Source organism: Schistocerca nitens, chromosome 1, assembly GCF_023898315.1.
Source record: "Schistocerca nitens isolate TAMUIC-IGC-003100 chromosome 1, iqSchNite1.1, whole genome shotgun sequence".
Lineage (NCBI taxonomy): Eukaryota > Metazoa > Arthropoda > Insecta > Orthoptera > Acrididae > Schistocerca > Schistocerca nitens.
In genome coordinates, this window is record NC_064614.1 from 420213760 (window position 1) to 420238426 (window position 24667).

A 24667-nucleotide genomic window follows, 5' to 3' on the forward strand; every position below is an offset into this window, starting at 1 on the left:
CACCCAATTTGCTTGAAAATGTAATCACATGTCAGTTCTAGTATATATTTCTCCAATGAATACACGCTTATCAACTGCATTTCATCTTGGTGTAGCAACTTTAATGGCCAGTAGTATATAAACAGGAGTATGTGCACTCTCTTTCTGCTCCGATAGGAACATTTTTCCGCTATTTCGTACAGTGTTGTGGAATCGGATGAATCATGGGATGTCAGTGCACGGCCTAAGGATGGGGTGAGAAAGCGGTAACGTGTGGAGTTGGGGCGCAGTGGGCCGTGCTGGTGCGCCGTGCCCGCCAGCGCTGCACGAGGCGCAGGCAGTCAGTGTCCGCGAGGCCCTGCGGAGGCGGCGGCGACCCACACAAGGCCGCGCGCCGACGTGGGAGTCCGGCGGGCTGGGGAACCTCCGCTGGCCGCCTGCCAGCCGCGCGCTGGAGGCGGGGCGCTCGCCCGCACGCGGCTCTGCGTCACGTTTCCCAGTAGCGCGGCCGTCACTGGCTACCACCGGCTCCTCTACAACCGCCGTGAGTGCGTGTACCGGCAGGTAGCTGGTCACGAGGATGCTTTGTTGGCAGTTTTCTCCTCCGATTGTGAAAACATTCTGTTGGCACCCACCTACATAGACAGAAGTGATCATCACGATAAAATAAGAGAAATCAGGGCTCGCACAGAAAAATTTAAGTGTTCGTTTTTCCCGCGTGCCGTTCGAGAGTCGAACGGTAGAGAGACAGCATCAAGGTGGTTCACTGAACCCTCTGCCGGGCACTTTATTGTGAATAGCAGTGTAATCACGTAGATGTAGATGTAGATGGCTGCTCTGCGTACGAAAGGTGCTCAGAAAGTAATGCGACACTTTTTTTCTGATATCAGGCTGGTTTTAGTCAGGATTTCAATACTTCATGTTATTCCCCACTCCTTTTGGCTACAAAACCGTATTTTTCCACGTAATCTCCGTTCAATGCGACGGCCTTACGCCATCTCACTGGGAGGGACTGCATGCCCGTGTGGTACATTTCCAATGGTCGACGTCGGAGTCAACGTATTGCTGCATCAGCAACTTCCCCATCATTCCACCGATTCCATCCTCCATTGGGCCAAAAAGATGGAAGGTGTGAGATCTGGGCTGTAGGGCCGGCCGGAGTGGCCGTGCGGTTCTAGGCGCCACAGTCTAGAACCGAGCGACCGCTACGGTCGCAGGTTAGAAACCTGCCTCGGGCATGGATGTGTGTGATGTCATTAGGTTAGTTAGGTTTAATTAGTTCTAAGTTCTAGGCGACTGATGACCTCAGAAGTTAAGTCGCATAGTGCTCAGAGCCATTTTTTGGGCTGTAGGGTGTCTACATCTACATCTACATCGATACTCTGCAAATCACATTTAAGTGCTTGGCAGAGGGTTCATCGAACCACCTTCACAATTCTCTATTATTCCAATCTCGTATAGCGCGCGGAATGAATGAACACTTGTATCTTTCCGTACGAGCTCTGATTTCCCTTATTTTATCGTGGTTATCGTTCCTCCCTATGTAGGTCGGTGTCAACAAAATATTTTCGCATTCGGAGGCGCAAGTTGGATGATTGGAATTTCGTGAGAAGATTCCGTCGCAACGAAATGCGTCTTTCTTTTAATGATGTCCAGCCCAAATCCTGTATCATTTCTGTGACACTCTCTCCCATATTTCGCGATAATACAAAACATGCTGCCTTTCTTTGAACTTTTTCGATGTTCTCCGTCAGTCCTGTCTGGTAAGGATCCCACACCGCGCAGCAGTATTCTAAAAAGAGGAAGGACAAGCGTAATGTAGGCAGTCTCCTTAGTAGATCTGTTACATTTTCTAAGTGTCTTGCCAATAAAACGCAGTCTTTGGTTAGCCTTCCCCAGAACATTTTAAGTTGTTCGTAATTGTAATACCTAGGTATTTAGTTCAATTTAAGTCTTTTAGATTAGACTGATTTATCGTGTAACCGAAGTTCAACGAGGTTCCTTTTAACACTCATGTGGATGACCTCACACCTTTCGTTATTTAGGGTCAACTGCCACTTTTCGCACCATTCAGACATCTTTTCTAAATCGTTTTGCAGTTTGTTTTGATCTTCTGATGATTTTATTAGTCAATAAACGACAGCGTCATCTGCAAACAACCGAAGACGGCTGCTCAGATTGTCTCCCAAATCGTTTATATAGATAAGAAGCAGTAAAGGGCCTATAACACTACCTTGGGGAACGCCAGAAATGTCTTCTGTTTTACTCGATGACTTTCCGTCAATTACTACGAACTGTGACCTCTCTGACAGGAAATCACAAATCCAGTCACATAACTGAGATGATATTCCATAAACACGCAATTTCACAGTGTCAAAAGCCTTCCGGAAATCCAGAGATACGGAATCGATCTAAAATACCTTATCAATAGCACTTAACACTTCATGTGAATAAACAGCTAGTTGTGTTTCAAAGGAACGATATTTTCTAAACCCATGTTGACTGTGTGTCAATAAACCATTTACTTCGAGGCAATTCATAATGTTCGAACACAATATGTGTTCCAAAATCCTGCTGCATATCGACGTTAACGATATGGGCTTGCAATTTAGTGGATAACTACTATTATCTTTCTTGGATACTGGTGTGACTTGTGCAACTTTCCAGTCTCTGGGTACGGATCTTTCGTCGAGTTACTGTTGTATATGATTGTTAAGTATGGAGCTAATGCATCAGCATACTCCGACAGGAACCTAATTGGTACACAGTCTGGACGAGAAGACTTGCTTTTATTAAGTGATTTAAGTTGCTTCACTACTCCGAAGATACAGGGTGTTTCAAAAATGACCGGTATATTTGAAACGGCAATAAAAACTAAACGAGCAGCGATAGAAATACACCGTTTGTTGCAATATGCTTGGGACAACAGTACATTTTCAGGCAGACAAACTTTCGAAATTACAGTAGTTACAATTGTCAACAACAGATGGCGCTGCGGTCTGGGAAACTCTATAGTACGATATTTTCCACATATCCACCATGCGTAGCAATAACATGGCGTAGTCTCTGAATGAAATTACCCGAAACCTTTGACAACGTGTCTGGCGGAATGGCTTCACATGCAGATGAGATGTACTGCTTCAGCTGTTCAATTGTTTCTGGATTCTGGCTGTACACCTAGTCTTTCAAGTGTCCCGACAGAAAGAAGTCACAGGGGTTCATGTCTGGCGATAGGGAGGCCAATCCACGCCGCCTCCTGTATGTTTCGGATAGCCCAAAGCAATCACACGATCATCGAAATATTCATTCAGGAAATTAAAGACGTCGGCCGTGCGATGTGGCCGGGCACCATCTTGCAGAAACCACGAGGTGTTCGCAGTGTCGTTTAAGGCAGTTTGTACCGCCACAAATTCACGAAGAATGTCCAGATAGCGTGATGCAGTAATCGTTTCGGATCTGAAATATGGGCCAATGATTCCTTTGGAAGAAATGGCGGCCCAGACCAGTACTTTTTGAGGATGCAGGGACGATGGGACTGCAACATGGGGCTTTTCGGTTCCCCATATGCGCCAGTTCTGTTTATTGACGAAGCCGTCCAGGTAAAAATAAGCTTCGTCAGTAAACCAAATGCTGCCCACATGCATATCACCGTCATCAATCCTGTGCACTATATCTTTAGCGAATGTCTCTCGTGCAGCAATGGTAGCGGCGCTGAGGGGTTGCCGCGTTTGAATTTTGTATGGATAGAGGTGTAAACTCTGGCGCATGAGACGCTACGTGGACGTTGGCGTCATTTGGACCGCAGCTGCAACACGGCGAACGGAAACCCGAGGCCGCTGTTGGATCACCTGCTGCACTAGCTACGCGTTGCCCTCTGTGGTTGCCGTACGCGGTCGCCCCACCTTTCCAGCACGTTCATCCGTCACGTTCCCAGTCCATTGAAATTTTTCAAACAGATCCTTTATTGTATCGCTTTTCGGTCCTTTGGTTACATTAAACCTCCGTTGAAAACTTCGTCTTGTTGCAACAACACTGTGTTCTAGGCGGTGGAATTCCAACACCAGAAAAATCCTCTGTTCTAAGGAATAAACCATGTTGTCTACAGCACACTTGCACGTTGTGAACAGCACACGCTTACAGCAGAAAGACGACGTACAGAATGGCGCACCCACAGACTGCGTTGTCTTCTATATCTTTCACATCACTTGCAGCGCCATCTGTTGTTGAAAATTGTAACTACTGTAATTTCGAAAGTTTGTCCGCCTGAAAATGTACTGTTGTCCCAAGCATATTGCAACAAACGGTGTATTTCTATCGCTGCTCGTTTAGTTTTTATTGCCGTTTCAAATATACCGCTCATTTTTGAAACACCCTGTATTTACTTCTACGTTACTCATGTTGGACGAGGAACAACTGTCCAATGAAGTTTTGTGAGCTGCTCTCGGGTGCGTAGACTAACGTGAGACCTTGTATTGTTATGGAGAAAGAGAAGTTTGTTTGCGTTTTTGCGGCGACGAACACGCTGAAATCTTTTTTTCAATTTCCTGAGAGTAGCACAACTTGGGAGTTGATCGGTGCAGCACGAGTACCCCAACGGCTGGACTACCGACAGGAACATCCGGCGAGGTGTTTGATTAGATACGTCGATGACCTCGAATGAGCGTGTCCGCGCTTACCAGCACTGCGGAAACCACAGCTGTGTCTCGAGGGCCAGCACGCGGGAGATCGCACAGGTCTGCACGACCGTGCTGCAGTGATAACAGACGCGTCGCTCAACGACTCACGTGCTTTCTTTTACTGCCAGATCTGCGTAGACATTCTCCAAGCTCCTATAATATAAATATCTGCGATGCTCTGGTTTTCCGCTAAAACAAACTCGATGACAGCTCTCTCCTTGAAACGGTACAGACGCCATTTTTGAAGCTACGTACAGCTCCTCCTTCTCTCGGAACTTCATGAAACTATAATGGCTGAAGCGCGAATATTCCAAGGTGTCCCACAACAACGCCCGTATTTACTCAACCGAAACCGGACGAGCAAAGAAACATGTTGCATTAGTTATTCAATGCTCCTCATACTTCGCCGTTAGACTGAACACGATGCTGGAGAAACGCCATTTATCCGTCTACGTTACACAACCATTCGGGCGCTCATCGATAGGGGAGGGGTCGGATGTTATTGGATCATGATACCGCCCTGAAACACGGATGTAGGAACTGACTTTCATTACTGATTGATTATTAATTAATATCAGCACACATAATAAAAATAGATGTACGAATGGTGGTCCATTGATAGAGACCGGGCCAAATATCTCACGAAATAAACATCAAACGAAAAAACTACAAAGAACGAAACTCGTCTAGCTTGAAGGGAAACCAGATGGCGCTACGGTTGGCCCGCTAGATAGCGCTGCCATAGGTCAAACGGGTATCAACTGCGCTTTTTTTAAATAGGAACCCCTATTTTTATTACATATTCCTGTAGTACCTAAAGAAATATGAATGGTTTAGTTGGACCACTTTCTTCGCTTTGTGACAGATGGCGCTGTAATAGTCACAAACGTATAAGTACGTAGTATCACGTAACATTCCGCCAGTGCGGGCGGTATTTGCTTTGTGATACATTACCCGTGTTAAATGGACCGTTTACCAATTGCGGAAAAGATCGATATCGTGTTGATGTATGGCTACTGTGATCAAAATGCCCAACGGGCGTGTGCTATCTATGCTGCTCGGTATCCTGGACGGATTCATCCAAGTGTCCTGACCGTTCGCCGGAGAGTTACGTTATTTAAGGAAACAGGAAGTGTTCAGCCACATGTGAAACGTCAACCACGACCTGCAACAAATGATGATGCCCAAGTAGGGGCCTTAGCTGCTGTCAGTAGCAGACAAATTGCGCGAGAGTCGGGAATCTCAAAAACGTCGGTGTTGAGAATGCTACATCAACATCGATTGCACCCGTACCATATTTCTATGCACCCGGAATTGCATGGCGACGACTTTGAACGTCGTGTACAGTTCTGCCACTGCGCACAAGAGAAATTACGGGACGATGACAGATTTTTTTGCACGCGTTCTATTTAGCGACGAAGCGTCATTCACCAACAGCGGCAACGTAAACCGGCATAATATTCACTATTGGGCAACGGAAAATCCACGATGGCTGCGACAAGTGGAACATCAGCGACCTTGGCGGGTTAATGTATGGTGCGGCACTATGGAAGGAAGGATAATTGGCCCCCATTTCATCGATGGCAATCTAAATGGTGCGGTGTATGCTGATTGCCTACGTAATGTTCTACCGATGTTACTTCAAGATGTTTCACTGCATGACAGAATGGCGATGTACTTCCAACATGATGGATGTCCGGCACATAGCTCGCGTGCTATTGAAGCGATATTGAATAGCATATTTCATGACAGGTGAATTGGTCGTCGAAGCACCATACCGTGGCTCGCACGTTCACCGGATCTGACGTCCCCGGATTTCTTTCTGTGGGGAAAGTTGAAAGATATTTGCTATTGTGATCCACCGACAACGCTTGACAACACGCGTCAGAGCATTATCAATGCATGTAGGAACATTACGGAAGGCAAACTACTCGCTGTTGAGACGCATGTCGTTACACGTATTGCCAAATGCATTGAGGTTGACGGACATCATTTTGAGCATTTCTTGCATTAATGTGGTATTTACAGGTAATCACGCTGTAACAGCATGCTTTCTCAGAAATGATAAGTTCACAAAGGTACATGTATCACATTGGAACAAGCGAAACAAAATGTTCAAACGTACCTACGTTCTGTATTTTAATTTAAAAAACCTACCTGTTACCAACTGTTCGTCTAAAATTGTGAGCCATATGTTTGTGACTATTACAGCGCCATCTATCACAAAGCGAAAAAAGTGGTCCAACTAAAACATTCATATTTCTTTACGTACTGCACGAATATGAAATAAAAAATGGGGGCTCCTATTTTCGATAAACGCAGTTGATATCCGTTTGACCTATGGCAGTGACATCTAGAGGGCCAACCATAGCGCCACCTGGTTCCCCCCTGCAAGCTAGACAAGTTTCGTTCTTTGTAGTTATTTCGTTTGTCGCTTATTTCGTGAGATATTTGGCCAGGTCACGATCAATGGACCACCCTGTATATTTGTAAGTCTCTATCAAAAAGTTTCCCTTCGAAGGCCGCCCTCTCCAGAATCGGTATGCCAATCCGCCAGAATTGGCCTGAGCATCGAGGCAACCATCTCATTCACGCACCAGGTTGATGCAACCCCTGTGGGAAAACACCGTGTTCTGCCACCTGGTGCAGTCCGTGACTGCTTACTGCACGTTCTTGTTTTTACAGGAATCATCGACCCTTCAAGGTCTTTGTTTAAGAGACCGAAGGCGTGATAATCGCGTGGGGAGAAATCAGAACTATATGCCAGGTGGTCGACTGTCTCTCACTCGAGGAGGCGTGACTTCTGCGTTACGACACTTGCAACATGGAGACGTGCGTTATCGTGAAGCAGGAGCGCCTCTTGTTGCAGTTTTCCCGAACGTTTAGCCTTAATTGTACGCCGTAATTTCTCCAGCGCTGCGCACTGCAGTTCCCCAGTGATGGAGACGCCTGGTTGCTCGAAATCGGTAATGGATGACGCTGGCCTCCCAGATCGACCGACGTATTGTGTCGAATCGCGACCGGCATGGACGTTGGCGCTCCATACCCGCATCGGAGTCTCACTACGTTTCATAGACGCTGCAGCAACGCCCTCAAATGGAAACGTTTTGGTTCAAATGGCTCTGAGCACTATGGGACTTAACATATGAGGTCATCAGTCCCCTAGAACTTACAACTACTTAAACCTAACTAACCTAAGGACATCACACACATCCATGCCCGAGGCAGGATTCGAACCTGCGACCGTAGCGGTCGCGCGTTTCCAGTCTGTAGCGCCTAGAACCGCTCGGCCACCCCGGCCGGCAGCAATCTGGACCATCACCGCTGAGGGTCTCGCTGTATTGTGGTACAACATGCAATGTGTGGTTTTCATGAGAAGTAAAAAGGGTGGAAATGACGTTTATGTTGATCTCTATTCAAATGTTCTATAGAGGTTCTGGAACTCTCGGTACAGAGGTGATGCAAAATTTTTTCTGATGTGTGTTAAAAATGTGAGACACGTGCGTACGCGGGCAAAGCCACCGTAAAAAGTTCCTGCTAAATCCCTGGATCAATTCCAACCATACTTCTTACACATATTACTTACTATGTGGAAAGAAGTTCTGAGGGCATAAGAACCATCATTCTCTTGTTAGAGTGAGGGTGATAACGCGGAAAGAGAAGGGGGAGCAGGAGATGGACGTACAGAGAGCGGCAAGCAGGAAGTGGATACAGAGCGGAGGAGATGGTTAAAGAGAGGGGAGGGGACGACATGGACAGAGAAACACAAGGGGAGGAGATCAGCAGACAGAGGGAGGAGGAAGTGAAAAGAGGAGGAGAAACAGAGGTTAGAGGAGATAGAGAGGGGGAGGAGGAAATAGTCTTAGAAATGGAGGAAATGGAGGAGGAGGAGGAGATGGACGTAGAGAGTCGGAGGAGATGCACAGATGGGGACAAGGAGATGGGCAGAGGGGGGGAGGAGCAGATGATGAGAGAGAGGAGGGCAGGAGCAAATTGATAGAGAAAGAGGCAGGAGGAGATGGACAGAGAATGAGGGTGAAGGAAGTGGACATAGAGGGGGAGGAACAGATGGACAGAGAGGAGAAAGAAGGAGATGAACTAATAGAATACTGGAATAAATGCATACCCGGGCAAAGCCGGGTTATCAGCTGATTCATATATAAAAATACCACAGATGATTTTTGCTGTGTGCTGATGTACCGTGAAGGGAATGAGCAATGTGTGATCGCATGTGTATTCCACGTGTCGAAAAGTTTCCTTTTTTCCTCCTCTCCAGGCGCACAGACAATCTCTGGTTGGTTAACATCTGGGATCTTATATGTTTGAAACTGACTGTTGAGGGAAGCAAACAAAGGTTGCCCTGAGTAGTCTGTGTTGTACTATCTATTCTGTTAGCTTTTTCGAGAGGAGCATTTCTCGATTTTTGATACTGGTAGCTTTTTCTAGAACATTCGGGCGATTTCTTTCCTTGACGAGTCAGAGCTGTTCCCACTTTTAAGCAACCGGCGTTTGGAGCCGTCTTGCCTACAATCCTGTAAAAGAAGCGCTGACCGGGGCCTAAGCCCTACGCTGGCCGTCTTCACACGGGGAGTCGTGGTCGTAACTTCTGAAATCGTAAGACCTTTTGTTCCTCCGAAACACAGAGTGAGATATTCGGTAAGTGTGGTCAAGTGTTATTTGAATAGGAGTTTCTAGAACGTTCGTGAGTGATATTTAGTGAGTGGTATCTAGTTAATTTACGAGACAAATGTGTGGACAAGCAATTGGCTTTTTTCGCGATGGGGGTGGCCTTGTGCACTCAGCAATAGTCCCTCATTTGAGAAATTACAAGCCTTGTTTCTTGATCATCGTGTATCAGAATAATTCTGATAAAAGTTGCATCCCAGCCGCATTCCTTTACAGTGTCTTTGAATAACCTTTAATCCGTGCTTGTGAGCCACGTGTGAAAAATAATAGTCAATGTGCGATTACCTATGCGAGTAAAGTGGCCTCAGAAATCAATCGAGTTTCGGCGTTACTGTTACTCGATTTAGCTTGTGTAATAAGGGGGAAAGGGTATTTTATTTTGAAGCACGACTGAGTATGCGCCTTCGCTGTCGATGGGAAACCTTTTTCTCGGAATTGGTGAACTCCTCAGTGCACACAAGTAGTACCTATGGTGGAGGAATATAATGTTTTACGCCTCTTTTGAGTAGTGTGAGAATCATCTTCCAGTTTTGGTGTATCTGGCCTCCCTCCTCCTCATCTTCTCATAAGATTCACAAGCTGGTTTTTCGTTTGCATCGTTCCTGTCCAGCATTATTATCATAATGGGATTATGATCGTATTAAGTGCTCAATGTCACCTTGTTCGTACAAAGTGTGTCGTTGTATCTAATAACAGTGAATTTATAAGATCCGGTTTTCAAGACTTAGTCTATCTCAAGTCAGTTTGTCTCCTGCTTCAGACAGTAGCTCTTATTGAAAAGAGTAATGGAAAAGGTTGTGAAAGGCAATAATACTCGTAAAGCTTGTAAGATAGTTATGTTTAGATAATCTAAAGAAACCCCACTTAGTGTTATGTGGCAGCTATTCCCCAAAAATTTATACTCAACATGTTTCATCATACTATATGCTCATCTTCTTTGCTCAAAGTAGTCGCTCTCTTAAACTGCACCATAACTGCAGAGGGTATTCAACACTACCAGTGACTGCCCAGCTAATTGCTTTTTCTCTTCCCTGCTTTTATCACCGTGAGTGCTTGTTATTACTCTGCAGAGCTGAAAGCTTTCAAGCTGGCTGGGACAAGATATTTTACTTAAAGGAGCAGATAGGAGCGCCACAAATGTGTCATAGCCGAAAGCTGAGCTTCAGCATAGGCAGCCCCGAACGGATTTCGCTTCACCCATTCCCGGTCTCCAGGAGACCCCGAAAGGTCCAGCTATCTGCCAAAAAACTGTGTTATTTGTGTCTAGAAAGAATCCTTTGAGACAGATAAGTATCTAAGCCCGGTGCAGCCTTTGAGAAACGCTTCAGCGTGAGAAATGCTGTTTGCCTTACAGAAGAAGATTCAGTTTAAACTTTTGGGACAGGCTTCCTCATTGATTCGTAATGTTAGTTTCTGAAGCGCCCGGGTCTTTGTCGTGCATGTCTACATGTGAACCTTCCTATTTGTCTGCTTCAGAATTGTATCATGGAGTGGGAGAGGTTTCTTGGCCTCCTCCACACGCCATGACACTATTGGTTAATAACAACAAAATCCGCAGGAGGAAGAGTTTGTTTAACCCTATCACAACGTTATTACTGAACAGAACTCGCAGTGTGTGCTAGATTTCCTCGTTCTTCCTCTCCTCCATTCTCCTTTATCTGAGGTCGGCCCATGAAAAGTCTTCACTTCTCTTTTTTCGATGATTGACAGTTTTTCCTTTCCTCGTTTAGCTTTGCTCCAGCTTCCTGTAAAATGCGTAATTTCTGGACGTAACACTGTGTTATAGATTCTTATCTTAGTGTTCGGTGGTACTGATTTTTAGTTGACGGCATCCTTGAGGGAGTACATGCTTTTTATTTCCACCGCTACTCTTTCGTCTATGTCCATTCCTATACTGTTGTCACTGGTAAACCAACACCCCAAGTATCTGAACTGTGAATTCATCTGAACCTCAAACCATCTATCCCAAGAAATTCTTACTGCTCCTATCTTCTTCCTAACTGCATGAATTCCGTTTTGCCTTATTTATATTTAGCCCAAACGTAGTGTGTATTTGACGATTTTCTGACACATTTCTCTCACCTCATGGTTTCATTCACTTAGTAGTATTATACATCTGCATATGCTAGACAAATTAAATTACCATCCATCTGTTCCCCAGTCCACTGTTGTTGCCTGCATTCCATTATTACTTTCTATAAGATGGCACTTAACAGAACAAACGAGAGAGCATCCCCTCGTCTGACACCTGTCTCAATCTCGAACGTTTATATTGCGAGCCCTCGATATGCACTGGTGCACTTGATGCATCTCTACAAGTTTGCACCACACTCACTCGCTTCTCTAGGATTACGAAGTCACGCAACGCATTGTATAGTCCTTTCCTGTGGATACCGTCGCGTCGCGTTGAAAACCGTCGAACAGATATTCTGAGTGTTTCTCAAACAGTTGTCTTAGAGTGAAATATGTGATCTATTGTCGGTCGGTTTGGTCGAAAGCCAGCATCGTATTCTTGTATGTCGTTCTCTATGAAAAGCTGAAATTGTCTGAGGACAATGATAGACAGTATCTTGTAGGTATTCTCTTCTTTTTTCGATTATTCTCTTTAATGAGAAAATATGCAGGATCAGTCGGCGGACACGACGGTGGCCAGGGCAAATGCCAGTATGGTTCCTCGCATAAGGCCACAGCCCAATACCTGTTCGATCATTGTCAATAAACCTACAAATGTGTAAATTCCTATTTACGTGAATAATGTTTTTATTTGTTTGTTCAGGAACTGTAATACTATGACACTCCAACATCATTGTAAAAGTGATCCACAGATGAATAAATGAATAAAATTACTACTGCTGCTGCTACTACTACCGCTACTTCTACTACTGCTAACACCAACGCTGCATTTGGACTACTAGGCGCGCCATCTAATAAGTTTTGTGGAGGCTGTAGTGTTCCAATCAGTCCACCTAGCCGGGACCAACGCCCCCCTCCCTTTCACCTATGCAGCTCACATGCTACGCAACAGAGGCCGCGGACTCCGTTGCCCATGGAGCACCATGTGGAGATGGAGCCTCGTGGAGATCTTTTGTCCTCTTTCTTTGTGTAAATGGCAGTTGTATTATACTCAGGAAACTAGTATACATAAATAGATGTAGGAAATTATAAAAGAAATTTTTTTTATCAGTTTACCTTCCATTCAGAAGGCTGTTGCACGCAGCGACTGTTATATTGACATATTGATAGTTCAATGAACAGTGGATGAAGCCCGACCAACAGGTATTACATGCATTGATCAAAAATGATAGTGCATTGAGAATGGCTAGTTTCTAGCTGAAATCTAGATCTGCCAATAAAATTTAAAAAGGACGACTGATAGCTGAAATCTATTATTTACAAGAAAAAATTTTGATTTACGGAGAGCGATGAAGAAAGATGGGATAGACTGCGTAGTGAGAAATCCCATCACCTGTGCAATAAGGGAAGGAGGTCTCGGAACGAGGCCTTGGGCCTGACATCCCTATGCAGTGCTTCCCAAGGTTACTTATAACCTATACTGATATGCTATTCTACTTAATTATAAGTTAATGATTTACATGTTTACTGTGGCGCCTGGTATAGTAACCTGCCAACTAGGTTACACATTGTACATATAGTGTTTGTATACCAAGCGATAAAGGATTACTACTGATATGTGTTGTGTATGCTATGTGTTGTGTCTCCTCCTGTGTTCTATCGTGTCCTTACTCTTATTCTACCTTACGTCGTACGTTAAAAATCTGTATTATTATAGTAACGAGTTTAACGTGGCGCCTGGTACAATAATTGACCATGATTATAACCTACGTATCTCTGGTTCGGTATGTATTTCATGCTCCTATATTTGGGTGTCTACACGCTGTTCTTCGTGTTTTCAATCCTCTGCGTCGGTGTTGGAGGAGTTCACAGTACTGAAGTCCTCATCTCAACTAACCCAGTCGTCTCTTTGACTTCTATACGATGCCTGTGAGATCTCATTTGTTTATACACTGAAGAGCCAAAGGAACTGGCATACCTGCCTAATATCGCGTGCGAGCACACAGAAAGGCCGCAGCACGACGTGGCGTGGACTCGACTAATGTCTGAAGTAGTGCTGGAGGGAACTGACACCACGGATCCTGCAGGGCTATCCGTAAGAGTACGAGGGGGTGGAGATCTCTTGTGAACAGCACGTTGCAAGGCATCCCAGATATGCTCAATAATGTTTATGTTTGGGGAGTTTGGTGGCCAGCGGAAGTGTTTAAACTTAGAAGAGTGTTCCTGGAGCCACACTGTAGTAATTCTGGGCGTGTGGGGTGTCGCATGGTCCTGCTGGAATTGCCCAAGTCCGGCGGAATGCACAATGGACACAAATGGATGCAGGTGATCAGACAGGATGCTTACGTACGTGTCACCTGTCAGAGTCGTATCTAGACGTATTGGGAGTCCCATATCACTCCAGCTGCACACGATTCATACCATACAGAGCCTCCACCAGCTTGAACAGTCCCCTGCTGACGTATAGGGTCCATGGATTCATGAGGTTGTCTCCACACCCGTACACGTCCATCCGCTCGATACAATTTGAAACGAGACTCGTCCGACCAGGCACCATCTTTCTAGTCATCAACAGTCCAATGTTGGTGTTGACGGGCCCAGGTGAGGCGTAAAGCTTTGTGTCGTGCAGTCATCAAGGGGACACGAGTGGGCCTTCGGCTCCGAAAGCCCATATCGATGATATTTCGTTGAATGGTTCGCACGCTGACACTTGTTGATGGCCCAACATTAAAATCTGCAGCAATTTGCGGAAGGGTTGCACTTCTGTCACGTTGAACGATTCTCTTCAGTCGTTATTGGTCCCGTTCTTGCAGGATCTTTTTTTCGGCCGCAGCGATGTCGGAGTTTGTTGTTTTAGGGGATTCCTGATATTCATAATACACTCGTGAAATGGTCGTACGGGAAAATAACCACTTCATCGCTACTTCGGAGATGCTGTGTCCCATCGCTCGTGCGCCGATTATAACACCACTTTCAAACTCACTTAAATCTTGATAACCTGTCATTGTAGTAGCAGCAACCGATCTATCAACTGCGCCAGACATTTGTCTTATATATGAGTTACCGACCGTACTGCCGTATTCTGCCTGTATTTGAATACGCATGCGTATACCAGTTATTTGGCGCTTCAGTGTAGATAGTGTGTTCTGTCTTGATGGTATGGTCTGTTAGCTTATTTACTTGTCGCCATATGTGTGAGTTCCTGAGTGTGGGTTGCACTGTTTCTGTTGTGATTATTGATATGTTTCACCCTGTGCGGTACTCACAGTACAGCACGAAGTGCATCGGCCATTATTATTATCGTATGCATCAATTACAATAATACACATTTAGCAAAACAAAGAATTATATATAAAAATGAATATGTGAAATTATATACAGTACACAAGTTTTAAAACGCCTCAGACTACGCTCGGATATTGATGGACTCCATCCAGCAGAGTGCCTCGTGGGATGCTTGATGGAGCTTCTCAATGCCACCAGGGAAGCGTCTAATTGGACATTCATTCACAATGTGGCTCATTGTTTGGGTGTCACCACAGTCACACACACTGTCACTTGAAAAGCCCCACTTGCGCATGTTGTATTTGCACCTACCCTCTTCAGTCCGATATCTGTTTAACTGCACCCACACCTCCCTTGGTTGGTGGAAGCCTGGAACTGGAACTGTTGGAATGTCTACAAGTTCGTGGTTTCGGGTTATTGTAGCACTTGCCACTCACGTTTCTACTCTGCGTCCTGGTCGAATCCTGTGGATAGCATTTGGACTCCCATTTCATACGCTGGTCTTCTAGATTTGAGGCGTTTCCTGGGCAGTGATAGCAAATCGTCATGAAGAGGGATCGAGTTTTTTTCAGAAACTTGCTGACAGAGGTTGTAAAGAGCAGCCTTTCGACGGAGGTCTGGTGGACAGATGTTTGAAAGCGCTGGTAGCCAGCAAGTAGGTGTAGACCGGACTGTACCACTAATTATTCTCATAACTGAGTTCAGTTGGACGTCTACTTTCACTACGTGGTCGCTTCGGAGCCAAACTGGTGCACAGTATTCTGCTGCAGAGTATACCAGTGCAAGGGATGCTCCTCGGAGGACTGATATGGTTGCTCCCCATGTACTGCCTGCCAGCTTTCTCACAAGGTTCACTCGGGTTTGTCTCTTCTTAGCCAGGTTGGAAAGGTGTTTTTTGTATGTTAAAGTTCTGTCCAGAGTGACTCCCAGGTATTTTGGGCTTTCGTTGAATCTGACTGTGCCAAGAGGGCCGTGCTGTGGACTGATCATTGCTGATGAAAGGCGATTAGAGAGGTGGAACAGGCTTACCTGGGTTTTAGAAACATCTGGTCTCAGTCGCCATGTCTGGATTGTGCCGTTGCCGTCCGCAGATAGTGAGAAGCGCTGTGGGTGCGCTGGGTATAGGCCGTGGTTAGTCAGGAAATGTACAAGTGCTAGACGTATTAGGAGTCCCATATCACTCCAGCTGCACACGATTCATACCATACAGAGCCTCCACCAGCTTGAACAGTCCCCTGCTGACGTATAGGGTCCATGGATTCATGAGGTTGTCTCCACACCCGTACACGTCCATCCGCTCGATACAATTTGAAACGAGACTCGTCCGACCAGGCTTCACCTCCTAAGCCAGTAGTAGCATGCGACCCGATATCTGATCGTTACATCGCTTGGGAAGGGACCGAACAGCACACACAGCGCCTCTGTTGAGATAGTGCGGAATGCCACCTACATCCTCAGGAGTACACTCCTTTGTCCACGTGTTACTGCTGTCCTGTTGGTCACTGGTCACTAGAGCAAACCCTTGTGTGTATAGGCTTGCTGAGAAGCTCACCACTATTCGTACTACTACTACTACTACTACTACTACATGTGAAGGGGTTTCGACGAGTAATGCAACACATTTCTTTCCTGGCCTATTTATGTTGAAAATAAGCGGAATTTGCTGTGGGACACCGTGGAATACTCTCGCTTCAGACCTTATACCTGCCGGTGCTATACATAATTCAAAATGGTGCCTGTATCGGAGGTGCATTCCAAGCAGAGGGCTGTGACTGTGTTTCTTTTGGCCGAACCCCACAGCATCGCAGATATTCATAGGAGCTTGCAGAACGTCTATGGAGACCTGGCAGTGAACAAAAGCACTGTGAGACGTTGGGCGAGGCGTCCGTCATCATCGCAACAAGGTCGCGCAAACCTGTCCAAGCTCCCGCATACTGGCTGGCTGCACTCAGCTGTAATTCCTGCAGCGTTGGGATGTGCGGACACTCTCATTCGAGGTGATCGATGGATCTCCATGAAACACCTCAATACTCAGCTGAATATCTCTGATGGTAGTGCTGACACACTCATCCACCAGTTGGGACACTCAAAGGTGCGTGCTCACTCGGCACCTCACCGGCTAATACAGGACGGGGCAAATAAAAGTGGCCTGTGCGAGTGGATACGATTGGAAGTGAATGTACGCTTATAACCATACCTCGTGACACGCATATCACGTGTACGCCCGCCAAGTGATCCACACCAGTTCAGTGCATAGTACTAGAGTGTCAGTGCAGGTGGAGCAGTGCGAAGGGCACGATGGTGCTCACAGCGGAGCAGCAGGTGTTCGTTGAAGAAAGTTACGTGACAACAAAGTCGTGGAAACAGTGTGGTCAGTTGTTTGCTGAGAAGTTTAATGGTATCTAAGTACCAACAAAGAGTGCCACTCAGAGCTTAGTACGAAAATGGTGTGGACATCATCTGTTTTGAAAAAGTCAAAAAATATTGCGAAACGTGCACGCACACAAGAGAAAGTGGCTGCAGTTCACCAGAAAATGCCTCAGAGTCTTGCCAGATCAACCCGACGCCTGTCGCATGAGACTGGCGTATCACGTCGATCATGCGGACGAACACTTCATCTGGACCTGCACATGCATCCCTACCGAGTGTCTCTCGTTCATCCATTAAAACCAGCAGATTGTCCTCAGTGTCTTCAGTTTCGTGAGTGGCTGTTCACTGAGACAACAATGAATGGCTTGGGCATGGATCTGTTCGTTATGTCTGGTATAACCTGAGTGGTCATGTCAACTGACAGAGTCACAGGTTCTGGGCAGCGGAGAATGCACATAACTTCCACGAAACACCATTGCATGATTAGAAGGTTGGGATATGGTGTACAGTGTCTGCACGCCACATTATTGGTCCATCTTCTTTCATCAGACGCTGACTTCGGTGCGTTACATTGCCATCATTTTACAAATCATTTTTGGCAGCGTTAACAGAGGAGGAAAAGACCTACAGTTACTTCCAACAGGATGGAGCAACTGCCTATACAGCCGGCCGAACCTCGGAGTACATTTACACAATCTCACGTACAGCACAGTTGTTAACAGAGATCTGTCGGTCGCGGTCCTAGCCTGCCACCCAGGTCACCTGAACTCTCAGCGTACGATTACTTTGTGTGAGGAGCCCTCAAGCCTAAGAACGTCATAGTCTTCAATAACTGCAGCAGAACATTTTGGATGAGACTGCAACAATTTCAGCAATACTGCTTCGATCCGCCTTCAGTAACTTGCTCATCAGGGCCCAAATGTAGCAAGAGATGAATGGTGGTCACTTTCATCATCTGCTATAGTCGGATTAGTACTGTATTGCCTTTCCTCTGCTGTGTTTCTTCGTGCCATGAAACTCTGTTCTCCAGGCCACTTTTATTTGCCCCACCCTGTTGGAGACCACAAGGAGCAACGAAGGACGATCCATGTGGAATTGCTTGTGGCTTATAAGGCTCATAGTGACAACTTTTTGTCGAACATCGTCACAGAACCGGAAACAAAACGGCATTCATGGAATGGCGCGACATCACCTCTCCTCCATAGAAAACGTTCAAAGCCGCATCTTCAGCCGGTAAAGTCATGGCGACTGTCTTCTGGGACTCTGAAGCAGTTGTCCTGTTTGTTGTCCTTTCTCATGGCGCAACGACCAACTCTGTTATGTATTGTGCTGCCCACAGGAAACGGAAGAAATGACTTCAGTGTGTTGCGTGTTGATAGCCACAAAAATACAAACGAACAGCTCCTTCTCCGTTACAACGCAAGACCCACACAAGTCTACGGACCCGAGAAGAGCTCAGAAAACTTCCTTGGAGCGTTCCGCCTCGTACACCCTACAGCCCGAATCTCGCATCTTCCGACTTCCATCTTTCCTGCCCAATGAAGGATGCACAATGCAGGAAGCAGTATGTGGATGATTGGGAAGTTATTGATGCAGAAAGACACTGACCCTGACGTCGACCATTACAGGAGTACCATGCGGGAAAACAAGCCTTCCGAGTAAGGCTGCGTAAGGCCTTCTCATTGAACCGAGGTTATTTTCAAAAACTATATTTGTAGCTAAAATTGAGGGGAATACACTACTGGCCATTACAATTGCTACACCAAGAAGAAATGTGGATGATAAACGGGTATTCATTGGACAAATATATTATACTAGAACTGACATGTGATTACATTTTCACGCAATTTGGGTGCGTAGATCCTGAGAATTCAGTACCCAGAACAACCACCTCTGGCCGTAATAACGGCCTTGATACGCCTGGGCATTGAGTCAAACACAGCCTGGATGGCGTGTACAGGCACAACTGCCCATGCAGCTTCAACACGATACCACAGTTCATCAAGACTAGTGACTGGCGTATTGTGACGATCCAGATGCTCGGCCACCATTGACCAGACGTTTTCAGTTGGTGAGAGATCTGGAGAATGTGCTGGCCAGGGCAGCAGTGGAATATTTTCTGTATCCAGAAAGGCCCGTACAGGACCTGCAACATGCGGTCGTGCATTATCCTCCTGAAATGTAGGGTTTCGCAGGGATCGAATGAAGGGTAGAGCCACGGGTCGTAACACATTTGAAATGTAAAGTCCACTGTTCAAAGTCCCGTCAGCGCGAACAAGAGGTGACAGAGACGTGTAATCAATGGCACCCCATACCATCACGCCGGGTGATACGCCAGTATGGCGACGACGAATACACGCTTCCAATGTGCGTTCACCGCGATGTCGCCAAACACGAATGCGACCATCATGATGCTGTAAACAGAACCTGGATTCATCCGAAGAAATGACGTTTTGCCATTCGTGCACCCAGGTTCGTCGTTGAGTACACCATCGCAGGCGCTCCTGTCTGTGATGCAGCGTCAAGTGTAACCGCAGCCACGGTCTCCGAGCTGATAGTCCGTGATGCTGCAAACGTCGTCGAACTCTTCTTGCAGATGGTTGTTGTGTTGCAAACGTCCCCATCTGTTGATTCAGGGATCGAGACGTGGCTGCACGATCCGTTACAGCCCTGAGGATAAGATGCCTGTCATCTCGACTGCTAGTGATACTAGACCGTTGGGAGCACGGCGTTCCGTATTACCCTCCTGAACCCACCGTTTCCATATTATGTTAACAGTCTTTCGATCTCGACCAGCGCGAGCAGCAGTGTCGCGATACGATAAACCGCAATCGCGATATGTTACAATCCGACCTTTATCAAAGTCGGAAACGTGATGGTACGCATTTCTCCTCCTTACACGAGCGATCACAACAACGTTTCACAAGGCAACGCCGGTTAACTGGTTTTTGTGTATGAGAAATCGGTTTGCAGAAGCACAAGTTGATGGGAATCTGCCTTGTGTCTGGACTCTGGCCTAAACCTTTAGGCTGGAGGTTTTAGTGTATTGCAGAGTGGCTGACTCCTCCCTTTTTTTCCTTGCGGTCAGCCAGCCACTTCCATCTGCTACATTGTTTTAGCTCCCTCTCTCATTTTCTTCCTGTGTTGTCCATGTTTTACTGCTGACGCACTGCTTCATCCCACGCTTCGGTGTGGGTGAGCACATATTTTCCAATGATTGTTCCCCGTGTTTTATGTTCCGTTTTATGTAAATGTTCTGAGCCTTTTTTTTTCTTGACACCCGTCTCACTATGATACTGAACGGGCGCTGAAGACCTTGCTGTCGTGCGCCCACAAACCCCTCTACTACTACTACTACGAGAAATCGGTTGGAAACTTTCCTGATGTCAGCACGTTGTAGGTGTCGCCACTGGCGCCAGTCTTGTGGGAATGCTCTGAAAAGCTAATCATTTGCATATCACAGCATCTCCTTTCTGTCGGTTAAATTTCACGTCTGTAGCACGTCATCTTCGTGGTGTAGCAATTTTAATGGCCAGTAGTGTAATATGGTGTACTGAAGTCCGGAATGATGCCAACCTGCTTTCAGGAAAGAAATGTGTTGCATTACTTATTGAACAGCCCTCGTACATCTTCGTGGAGGCAGACAGTGGACATGGTGTGGAGAGGGGCAGGCGTGGTGCGCCCTACCTGCGAGGCGGTGATGCCGGAGGTGCAGGCGGGCGTGGGCAGCGAGCGCTTGCGCATGTCGCGGAACGGCGACAGCAGGCCCGGGTTGAGCAGCGGCGAGTCCGGGTTGAAGCCGGGCGGCGGCGACGGCGGGCCGGGGCTGCCCTCGTCGTCGGTGCCGCCCGACTCCTCCACGACGATCAGCGGCTCGCCGGGGCCCTGCGCCGTCGTCCCCGGCGCGTACGACGCCCGCCGCATCCTGCAGCACGCGACACGCAGCCAAATGTCACCACCGCTCAGACGAGTCGTACACGTACACAGGGTGCTACGCGGACATACGGAGACACAATACAAACACATACGGGTTGTAACCTCCCCCCTTACTAATCCGCCTATTCTGCTTTCGATATAAAATATGACCCTGGATCGCGTATATACCTAACGGAATTTTTCTAATCTTTCCCAGAGAAGTAATACCGATAAGTAGGGGGAAAATGTACAACCGATCTTTCAGATAGAAAAGTCTACTAAAAATTAAAAAAGTAACTAAGCCGAACAGGTCTACAATTCGGAAAAATGAAGGTTATTTTGTGCATTCACTCACGAACAACAGTGGACAGAAAAGGGGTACCACTGATCATGAATCCAAAAGTTACACTAATGAACGAAAGGGAAATAATTACGGTCGCCAGCCCACTAGGGCGATTTGCATCCAAAATCCTGTACAAGATGATGGGAAAGAAAAACATTTATTATTAAACTTTGACGTGGCAACTGAAGGTTGTCACTTCACTCTTTTTTTTTTACAATAATTTTAAGTGAGTATGTAATGATATAGAAAACTGAGAAGTCACCTTTACGTTAACTTTGTCATTAAAGTTTGAAAAACGCAATCGAGTAACGATTTGAACATATCCACTTAAACTGTATGTTAGTGTTGAACTTCGTTACGTGAACAATGTCTTTCAGTGACCTCAACATAACGTCATCAAAGAAATTTAGAGAAACGCAAGCACTTTACACTTTGCAGTTACTTTACTTTCAAATTGGATTTCATATTATTGAATAAATGAACCTTTTTTACTGACTTGAACAGAATACTAGAATACGTACCAAACCAAACAGCCATGTGCTGCAAGCTATATGTAAAATAAATAAAACTTCCGCACTCTTAATTTGTGCATTTTCTTTAGATATGGATTTTTTCAAGTAATAAATTCTCGAACTTCGGTTAGCATATAAGAAAAGAAAGGGAACAAGGACCCTGCTTCGTAACAATGTCCGGGGGCAATCAGGACACAATCGCCCTGAATTTAACTGATTATTATTTAAATAAAGTTCATTAATCAAATCATATTCAGTGCTGCTGGGTTAGCCGTTAATACTTTCTAACAACCAACAGTCTTACTTCAGTGCTGTGCACGCGACGGAACTCGGAGCCGACGGCGAATCTGTGTTGCTGGAACTGCTGCTGTTGTTGAAGACGGTAGCATATTGTGGGGCCATGGCTAATTATAGGAATGGGCAATCGTAATTAATACAGCCTCTTCAGCCTGTCCACTGTCCGTACTCCTGTTCTAGACATCTGACCGGCCCGCGTACATGATGCCACCCAAAAGGTACTCTCTACTGCGAGAGCGTTAACGCTACACTTCCGCACACTACTCGCGCTGGAACCCGTCTCCCGCTCTCTCCGCGCGCTCTGCGCAACAACCCCCTACCCAAAGATTTTACAACGCACAAGCACTGCTATTATCGTTGCTACTCGATGCAAATAAAAATTCCTTTGGCTTTTTCCTAGCGCTTATAAGTTTCACAGTAAAACACAGATAAATACAATGAAATGTCAACAAACTTCTACCTAAATGTACACATACAGTGAAGCAATGTCCTTACTTATTAAAAGAAAGCATTTAAATTACAAATGTTTACATATAATTGAAAAAAAAAATTATATACCCGTAGCAGGTGCCACGCATCCTGCATTTTCGGTGTTACAGAGTGATACTCAGCCCTGACACAGAGTGTAAAGGGTGTAAGTGCAGATAATGCTGTTGGTGCCTAAGGACAGTGTACTGAACCTTACATCAGTATTTACAGTTACTACAAGTCGCATGTTTTTAGGTTAGGTTGTACCTCAGAGTACATGTGACGAGACCACACCATTAGTGTTTATTTTTCCCTGGGCAGGAGGCCGTATGTTGAAATGTGGATGCACGGTCGCAAAACGGTCAGTCTATGCTGAAACGTGTAGTCCACCTAGTAGCGCAGGAAACATCAGGTAGTTAATTATGTGAAGTGCTTGTGGGAAGACTGTTAGACACAGAGAAAAAAACAACCAACACATATGTGTGCACATATTAAGGCACCACGTGTAAAATATATGCGTTTTACCCATTCCACCTCGTATTCAATTTTTCTTCTATCCATTAGAAATGGTTGGTGAAACCTGAAAAATTAATGCCTTTCGCTGCCAGTCACAATTTTATTATTTATGTTTTGCACAGCATATGTGAATAAATAATTCCCATTTAAGTGCGATTTTTGTGTAGTATCCTATTTATTCCTGATGTTTGTAACTCCCCAAGGACAGAAAATCCCAATTAACACATTTTGTGAAAACTTAAAGTAGGGAAGTGAGTCATCTTGAAAGTGACAACAACTAATGGTAATAAAAAAATTAATTACACTGATAATGTTTTGATTAACAACTATAACACTTAACATACAAAAGAGGAGATAAAAGGAAAGGGTTGTCATGCATTATCTTTTAAACATCTATAGAATAAATTTAAATTCATATGAACGAAGGTTAAATCCAAGGACGTAATTCGGTCAAAAATAACGTTTACCATGGAAGATATTCAATGCGCCTACAATGCAACTCGGATATGGATATGTTTAGTTAGTTGCCCTTGAGTCGCTCTAGAGTACTATTGCGATAGTCTTCTGGAAGCAAACGTTATTAGATTGTTTCAGTTGTGAAAGTTCGATAGCTCGGGAGAGAGAGAGACTAAAGCCACACTCAGCCATTCGACTGAATAAAGTAATCTTTACCGTTATCAACGCGACGGTGATTTTAATTGAGTGATACTGATTTACAGGACTTAACCTCCGGACTGAAGAACAGTTGCGAACTTGATAGTAATGGATCGCCGCGCGGGATTAGCCGTGCGGTCTTAGGCGCTGCAGTCATGGACTGTGCGGCTGGTCCCGGCGGAGGTTCGAGTCCTCCCTTGGGCATGGGTGTGTGTGTTTGTCCTTAGGATAATTTAGGTTAAGTAGTGTGTAAGCTTAGGGAATGATGACCTTAGCAGTTAAGTCCCATAAGATTAAAAAAAAAAAAAGTGATGGATCAGTGACACGAAAACTATTCGTAGTCTTGAGTAGGACAAAATACTACAAAGTCATGAAGAAAAACCAATACGCCGTTCAATCAAAAGTTGTTATCAACGTCACGATTACTGGACTGACGAGAAGTTAACCTCGAGTGACATATCGGCGTGTGTGCGTGGTAGTGACAAACAATTAATTACAAAAAAGATTAATAAACTATTAGTCAAGAGACAAATCAGATGTGTCGCCTACATGATTCAAGGAATAATATTAGGAATGTTTATGCAAGTGATTGAGTCTTTTAAACATTTTAAGTGACTGTGTGAAGAAGGAATAACAGACAGTGAAAGGTGAATAATATAAAAATCAGCATTACGGCGTGTTACAAGGACGTTACTTCAACATAACTGACCTCTGGAGTTACGTTGGACCGCATAGTAACAGAATTACGAACAGCAATTATTAATCCTCGCTAAGGATGATGTGAAAAACGACCGTCATGATAGGATTAAGAGCCAAGATTTCACTACTCAACGAAACTAACCGGGCATAAGATAAAAGATAAACAATTGATCAGTTAACACAAACTGATAAGA

General features: G+C 45.4%; 1 protein-coding gene across 1 annotated transcript in view; it reads right to left on the reverse strand.

Annotated features, from left to right (window-relative positions):
- Nucleotides 1-20993, reverse strand: part of LOC126251304 (uncharacterized) — a 79092-nt gene extending 58099 nt beyond the window's left edge. The window contains exon 1 of the mRNA XM_049951670.1: nucleotides 20757-20993. Within this exon, the coding sequence (XP_049807627.1) occupies nucleotides 20757-20993 (237 nt within the window). The remainder of the gene's footprint in view (nucleotides 1-20756) is intronic.
- Nucleotides 20994-24667: the final 3674 nt, after the last annotated feature.